This window comes from Silene latifolia, chromosome 10, assembly GCF_048544455.1.
Source record: "Silene latifolia isolate original U9 population chromosome 10, ASM4854445v1, whole genome shotgun sequence".
Lineage (NCBI taxonomy): Eukaryota > Viridiplantae > Streptophyta > Magnoliopsida > Caryophyllales > Caryophyllaceae > Silene > Silene latifolia.
Genome location: NC_133535.1, coordinates 48,302,512 through 48,309,517, shown reverse-complemented (window position 1 = coordinate 48,309,517; position 7,006 = coordinate 48,302,512). Strand labels below are relative to the sequence as shown.

Sequence of the window (7,006 nt, the reverse complement as noted above, 5' to 3'; positions counted from 1 at the left end):
CAATGTATATTTAGTTGGTTTATCTTATGTCATACATATCCGTTTTAAGATTAAAATAGGTCAAGTAACACCTCAATTAAATAGATAATACAATTTTTTTGTTAGTCCCTAACTCCCTACGCAAATTCTTGTTTCAGACAGCCTCTTTGTCTGATGTTTCAAACGGGCATATCTGACTATTTTATGGTTAAAATGTAACCACAATGGTATAGCTAGTGTTACAGTTTATGGTAACTTGTTTTTCAGTAGTAGTCACATTTGACTGTAAAATGGTTACAAAATCTCGTCTTATTGCTCCAGACCAAAACGCCATGTCTGAAATAAGACCAACTGAACTCCCTAAGGGGGTGTAAGGTATGGGTTTGGAATGAGCTAAACTCATACCTTGTGTTTGGTTCGCTGTTTTTGTAATTTGATACCCATATCTCAAACCCATGAGGTATGAATTTCTCATACTCAAGGGAGGAGGTGGGTATGACTTATGAGAATGATACCTTGGATATCATAAGAAGAGTATTGGAGAAAATTAGCATTAAAAAAAATTATTTTTTCCTCCCAAAAACTAAATATATCAATACAATTATTATTTTCCGGATTTCTTTCTTTTTCGTGAAAAATACAAACGATGATTTTTCTTGAACATTTTATTAATATTTAAGAACAGAAGTATTAAGATATAAAAAAAAATTATGTATAAAAAACTATATTCAAATTTTTAACTATTAATAAATGAAAATTTGAAGGAGAAAATTAATACATAAGTTGAACCAAACACAAGGTATCATGAATGGAGTTCCAAACACATACCACCCTGGTTTGATTCCTGATTCAATACCGATACCTTTATGCGAACCAAACGCCCCCTAAACATTCTATTTTTATTATCTATCATATTTAATAAATTTAAAATTTAAGACAAATATAAGCGTATTAAGAAAAACAAAAATTTGTAAATATATATTTCCTTAAATTTATGATCTAATTTGGAAATTAACCCCACCAAATACATTTCCTAGCTGGGTATTTGATGCAATGAATCCACATCAGTATTCTCCTAAACAAGTATCATTCCCCTAACCCATATATAAAAAGTAAAAAACCCCATTTCAAATGGCAAGGTAACCTCTCCCGCCCCCTCCTTTTCCTAAAGCCCTAACATCAAAAAGAAAGCACCAAGAAAAACAAAGTTGTGTGTGCATAAGCAAACAACAAACGAAACAAAGGTGTAAACTTCCCTTCATTCTTTTTCTTGGATTATTATTCAACAAATTTAATACCCATCAACATTTTTGCTTGTCAATTTTATAATTTCTTTTCTTGTACAAGGTATGAAATTCTCAGTTGTTAACAAAACTGAAGATGAATTTATATGTGGGTTTTGTGAATTTGATAGAGAGAGTTATTGGGTTTTTGTTGGAATGTAATTAATTTTAATGGGTAGTTGTCATTTTGCTTTATCAATTAAGAGACAAGTTTTGATTTTTCTGTTTATGATGATGTTATGAAAGACAGAATTGGGCAGGAAATGGACAATTTTTCGGTCTCTACTTCAATGAATTCGTGATGTTAATAGAACCCCTTTCAGTAAAGATTTGATCTTTTTCAAGTTTGAGGATTTCTATCAGAATTTTTCGGTCTCTTGTTGCTCATGTGTTTGATACTGTTTGTTCCATTTTCTTGATTCATGGGGGGCACCATAATTGGTTCTTGATTGTTTATGGAAATTTGGGCTAGTTTGGACACGAAACCGTCAAAACTTACAGCAAATTATACTTATGTTAGAGTTAGGGCATTGTGTTGCGTTGCCTTGTGGCTTATTTCATTTTGTTGTTGCAGGATTATATGGGTGACAATGCTAATCAAAATAGAGCTGAAAATGTGCAACGCTTGCAGCAAAGTAGACCAAGAATCTCTATTAACCCACAGATAAGACAAAGGGTCATTTTTAAGCTGTAAATATCTTGTCTATTTCTTTACACTTGCAGCAAAGTAGTAGTTATATTCACTGGTTTACTGTAAATTTTGAGTTGATTTTTGAACTGTTGATTTTTTTGGCACACTTTGGTTTAGTCTGGATTTGAGTCGGGTATAACCTCAAGGGGATCAAAGCTATCCGTCTTGAGTTTTAACAACCCTGCATCCCCATAAGAATAAACTGTTCAATCAAGTGAAACTGCAGCTTCTTAGAGATTGCCTTTTAATTTGCATATCGTCACTACTTCCTAGTGCTTTTGTTTCATCACAATCGACTAAACTTAATTTCATACTTGTCAATTTAATTCTTTGATGCTAGAATGCATGCTGAATTAATATACAAAACCTGGTTTCCTTGGCCAGAGTCAGTATGCTGAGAAATCGTTGCAAAGAACCAGGATTATCCGGTGTTGAGGCCATTGCTCGAAAATATGAGGGAAAAGTTCTTGCAATTGCTTCAGATGAGGTCAGTTTGATCTATAAAAGTATTATTGTCATTTTAAAAGAAATTTATAATTGTTTTAAAATGATATGTGTGAGTTTTAGAAGGCGGGAGCCATACCCAGGGACACCAGTCTCCCTTTCGAATTTTAACTAGGGTCAACGTGTAAGACAGGGATAATCTGTGTAGCAGTGCACATCATTGTGCCTTTTGCACTGGATACATCTAAACCGTCTCGAGGCAATTGGCTAGTGCATATTAAACTGACTAGTCACTGAGAGGTTTGTAACAGTTCACTAGTACTCCATAGGTTTTATGTACAACCAATCATTGATCTGACGCTCTGTTATAATCTGAAGTCCCTACACAACTTGCTTCGCTTGCTTGTACATTTCCATGCTGAGAACATCCATTTTTCCGGATGTGCTTCTATGCCAATTGGATGAACTAGCGGGTAAATAGACTTGTAATGTTAATTGCTGAAATACATCATGTTTTGCTGTCTTTCCCAGAAAGACTATTTGAGGAAAATAACATCTAAGATGGCGACATTGGTGGACAACTTTGAAGGATCTGATTCTTCGCCTGTCTTTTCTGCTACTAGTGCTACCAATCAGCTTCATTCAGGTACTATTATGTCCTACAATGTTATCAGTGCCTTTTTCACTCTAATACAATGCTACTTGGACTCGGGGACGGGTGCCAAACTTAGTACATATCTAAGTCTCAGGCTTCGGATGACTCAACTTTAAGACATGTAGATGCTGTCTCAAAATGAAGGTACGGGTGGGGGAACACGTCTTCGAAAAACAAAATTGTAATTATAAATGTGAGATGCTTGGAGTTTTAAAATTGAATTATACTAAATGCTTCCTACACCATCTCTTCCTCGACTTTTGTCATGCGTACCTCCTGTTCTGATTCTTTTAAAGTGTCGGAATAGAAAGGGTTGATACGAACTCCGTACACATCAAAGTGAAGATTCAAGGTAACATAGCTCTCATATACCTATGTATCTTGTTTTCAGCATCATCAGAAAATGCTCCTGTAAGCATCAAACATGATCAGCAGCAAGTCCAAACTCAGGGTTCTTCTCAACTTCGCCCCCATCAAATCATCAACAGTTGCTCTACTGCTATGAATTCTACAGTTCAAACTTCTGGGCCACATTTTCCAAATCAAAGTTCAAACCTACTGGGTATCCCAAGCATGCCACCGAATTTTGAGAAGAAAGCTCCAGGACAACTCGCGCCTTCCAGTCTTCTGCCTCTCTCTTCAAGGCCAGGTCAAATTGGAGAACCGCAACTACTTCAAAGAAATCATTTTAGGCCATCCGTTCAAGTAAACGTTGGGCATCAAAATACACATAAACAATTACCATGCTCTCCGCAAGTTGTTAGCAGGCCAGTGGCTTCTGGCCCCACAACGCCATCTGAACAACCTGAAGTATCATCTGCTTATCGCCATGAATCAGTCACTAAACAACGATATGAGTCGTGGCAACGTGATATCGCCCATCAACGGAAATCTGTACCTTCCCAACAAAAGTCAATGCTAGGAAAGCATGAAACAAGTCGAGAGCAGTCAAGTACATTTAACAACCAACAAAATGTTAGCCAACCAAGTATAGCTCACAAAGTTGCGGAGCAACAGCCAAGTGTCTTTCCAAACATACCCCAGAGATCCCTAGCAGAAAGTACTGCACACGAGGAACTAAAACGACAGAATGTGAAACCTCATGATGTGCCTATGATACAATCACATGCGCCACAGATATCTCAACAGAAAGTAGAGGTGGTCAGAGAGGAGAAGAATCATAGTTCAAGTGTTGGGTTACAGACAATTCAATCTAGAAGTCTACCTCCAGAGGCATCCAAAAGTAAGTGTCAACTTTCAAGGCGGATTGGCTAGGTTATTTTTAAAGCTTTTTTTAACTTACTATTGAACCACACTGAGCCTCTGACTTAGCACCTATATTTTTCTCCTGTATTTTTTCTTAGGAATTGATACTTCGGTAGCAATGGAGAGGCATGGAGATACGGAAAACTGGCGTGAAGGAATTCACCAGAAGGTAATTCCTTAAAGCTTATAAACACTCTTATCTCATCGTGTGTTTGCTCCATTGTTACTCTGTTATTGGTTTGATGATGATTCAAATGCCAGGGATGTTTTTTTTTCTGCGTAAAATGAATTGTTGGAAGTGTCCTCCATGGTTGTTGCTTTTTTTTTTTTTTTTTTTTCAGAATGCTCAGCAATTTTATTTTATTTTTCTTTTTTCTTTCTTACAGATAATAGCTATGAAGAATGAGTATCTGGCTGACATTGTGGAATGGAACGCCAGGATAAATGAAAAACTTAAGCTGGTAACTTGCTCTACTTTTGTACACTAATATTTCAGTCTCATACATATCTTCTTTGAATCTTTTGAATTTCCGACTCCAATGGTTAACTAGATTTCTGCCTTATGTTGTATTTCAGCTTGATACGCATCCCAATGACCCAAATAGAGACATTTATCTGAAGAAGTACCAGGCAATTAAGATTGTGTTGGGGCGTATATTTAAAATTGTGACTTTTCCTAAAGAAAATATCATGCCTGTACATGCAGAAAAAATAGAAGAATGGGAGAACTACATAGCCAACTTCTTCAACAGTACTTCCAAACCTAAACCTGCAATTCCCCAGTCATTGCCATCTTTACCTCCACAAATTCACAAACCTCGAGTACGACCAATGGAGGACTTGAGGAATGTGAAGTCACAGCCAGCTCAGAATCCAACCTCAATCTCTCCCTCTCCTGTTCTTGTTGAATGTAATGATGTTGATACTAATCTTCGGAATAACACTTCTGAGCAAACGAGTACTAACCAGAGTCCAATAGAGCGGTTATTAAAAGCAGTGAGCTCAATCTCGCCCCAAGCTTTAAAGTCTGGTATAGATGATATTTTCTCGGTTACTTCCATGGGTGATGTTATGGACTCCGCTGCACCTAGGCCCACATCGGAGACTACCCTATTACCCCTAGGGCAGGATTTAGGGGCCATGACTGGATGTAGGCTTCAAGCAAGGAATGTGAGTCTACATAATGGCGGTAGTAGTGGTGTTCGGACATGGACTCCAAGGCCACAGCTGTTAAGCTCAACTCTCTTGGACACTTGTGATACAGAGTCAACATCAGAGAGCCATTGGAAGAGGCGTAGGGTTGACCATCCTCATTTAGTTCTATCAGAAGAGATTAGAAAGGTTAATCAGAGGCTAATTGATGTAGTTGTGGAGATATGCAAGGAAGACGCAAGTGATGTTCTTGAGTTGGTAGGAACAAGTTGTTCAGGGACAGTAGTCAAGTGTTGTTACGTTGGTGTATCTTCTAATTTAGGGTTCATGAAGACAGTACTACCTTTAGGAATCTCGTCTCTCATTCAGTCTTTATATTTGCTCATACCTACAAATTATCCCGACTGCTCTCCTATAATTTTAGACAAGCCGCCTAGTGAAAATATTGATGGTAGTGAAGATCTCTCAGACAAGGCAAGAGCAAGGCTTGACTTCTTTCTTCGTGGCTTCGATAGTGGTTTCTCAGTCAGTGATGTAGCGAAGAAATGGGAGCTTTGTGTCCGGGATGTTATCATAGAGCATGCAGAGAAGTTTGGTGGAGGCACATTTCGGTCAAAATATGGGACATGGGAGAATGGCTTGGACTTTGCTTGAATTCAGCAGATTATAATTGGGTAATAGTACATGTGAATAACCATTGTTTCTTTGAAGGCTAATATCTTAGTGCTTTGCTATACTATAGTTATCTCAGTGCTACTAGTTTTATAATATTCTCGTTCTTTGATCTTTGATCTTTGATCTTCGATCATTTACTGTAACATCGTCGGGGAAAATGTATGAAATTGACATGGCGTTGTACAGCTCTCTGGACACTATTTTTTTTGTAGGTCTCCAGCATGGACGCCGCAATTACCTGCTGTGTTCACTTTTCATCCGTATGAAATTTCATAAATTTGACCATCCCTTGCTTTGCCATAGTTAGAAACCTATAAGTGTCAATGCACTGTTGTATTTACATTATGGCCATCGGAACACAGGGGTAAGGTTTCAGCTACACATGTACCATCCACTATAATCGGAAACTAGGCACCAAGGTTGAATTTAAGTCGGGTTGATTCAGATTTCAGACCATTTTCGGAGATGACGTTATCACACTACATCATGTTCACCTCAGGACAATTTCACGTTTACTGTTTACTGGTTTAGCCTAAGTCACTTTTAGCACGAGACATGATTTTTCACATACGGATTTTACTCTTTTTTACGTACGCCTTCTAGACTGTATATAATTCATTATTCAAGTTTGTAGAACATTTTATACCCTAAGTCACTTGATTTGTTTAGGTTTAGAAAAAAACGGTATGAAATGGAAAGTTAATGAAATACTGAACGTGAAAAAAGGATTGTACATCGGATGTAGTACATCATACTTAATAACTTTTTGAGTTTTTGTGTATTTTTTTCGAGTACTGTAGAGTTTATAAATTACATTTTAGTTTTATGATGTTAAAAATCAATTTTTTTTGAGCTTATATG

General features: G+C 37.1%; 1 protein-coding gene across 2 annotated transcripts; it reads left to right on the top strand.

Annotated features, from left to right (window-relative positions):
• The first annotated feature begins 984 nt into the window (after nucleotides 1–984).
• LOC141605607 (uncharacterized) lies at nucleotides 985–6,432 on the top strand. 2 transcript variants are annotated; one of them, XM_074424453.1, is made up of 8 exons: nucleotides 985–1,223; nucleotides 1,837–1,952; nucleotides 2,338–2,440; nucleotides 2,929–3,043; nucleotides 3,444–4,295; nucleotides 4,417–4,487; nucleotides 4,705–4,779; nucleotides 4,895–6,432. In XM_074424453.1, the coding sequence occupies exons 2-8, from the start codon at nucleotides 1,843–1,845 to the stop codon at nucleotides 6,122–6,124; spliced, it is 2,556 nt and encodes an 851-aa protein (XP_074280554.1). In that variant the 5' UTR covers nucleotides 985–1,223; nucleotides 1,837–1,842; the 3' UTR covers nucleotides 6,125–6,432. The 2 variants fall into 2 exon arrangements, with proteins under 2 accessions (XP_074280554.1, XP_074280552.1); XM_074424451.1 differs by having other exon boundaries at nucleotides 1,113–1,326.
• Nucleotides 6,433–7,006: the final 574 nt, after the last annotated feature.

What these genes read in the sequence shown, in the direction of transcription:
- LOC141605607 (XM_074424453.1), top strand. Translation starts at nt 1,843, where the DNA reads ATGGGTGACAATGCTAATCAAAATAGAGCTGAAAATGTGCAACGCTTG. An exon ending in TTGCAATTGCTTCAGATGAG is followed by an intron (nt 2,441 to 2,928) that starts GTCAGTTTGATC and finishes TGTCTTTCCCAG; the next exon opens with AAAGACTATTTGAGGAAAAT. An exon ending in GTGAAGGAATTCACCAGAAG is followed by an intron (nt 4,488 to 4,704) that starts GTAATTCCTTAA and finishes TCTTTCTTACAG; the next exon opens with ATAATAGCTATGAAGAATGA.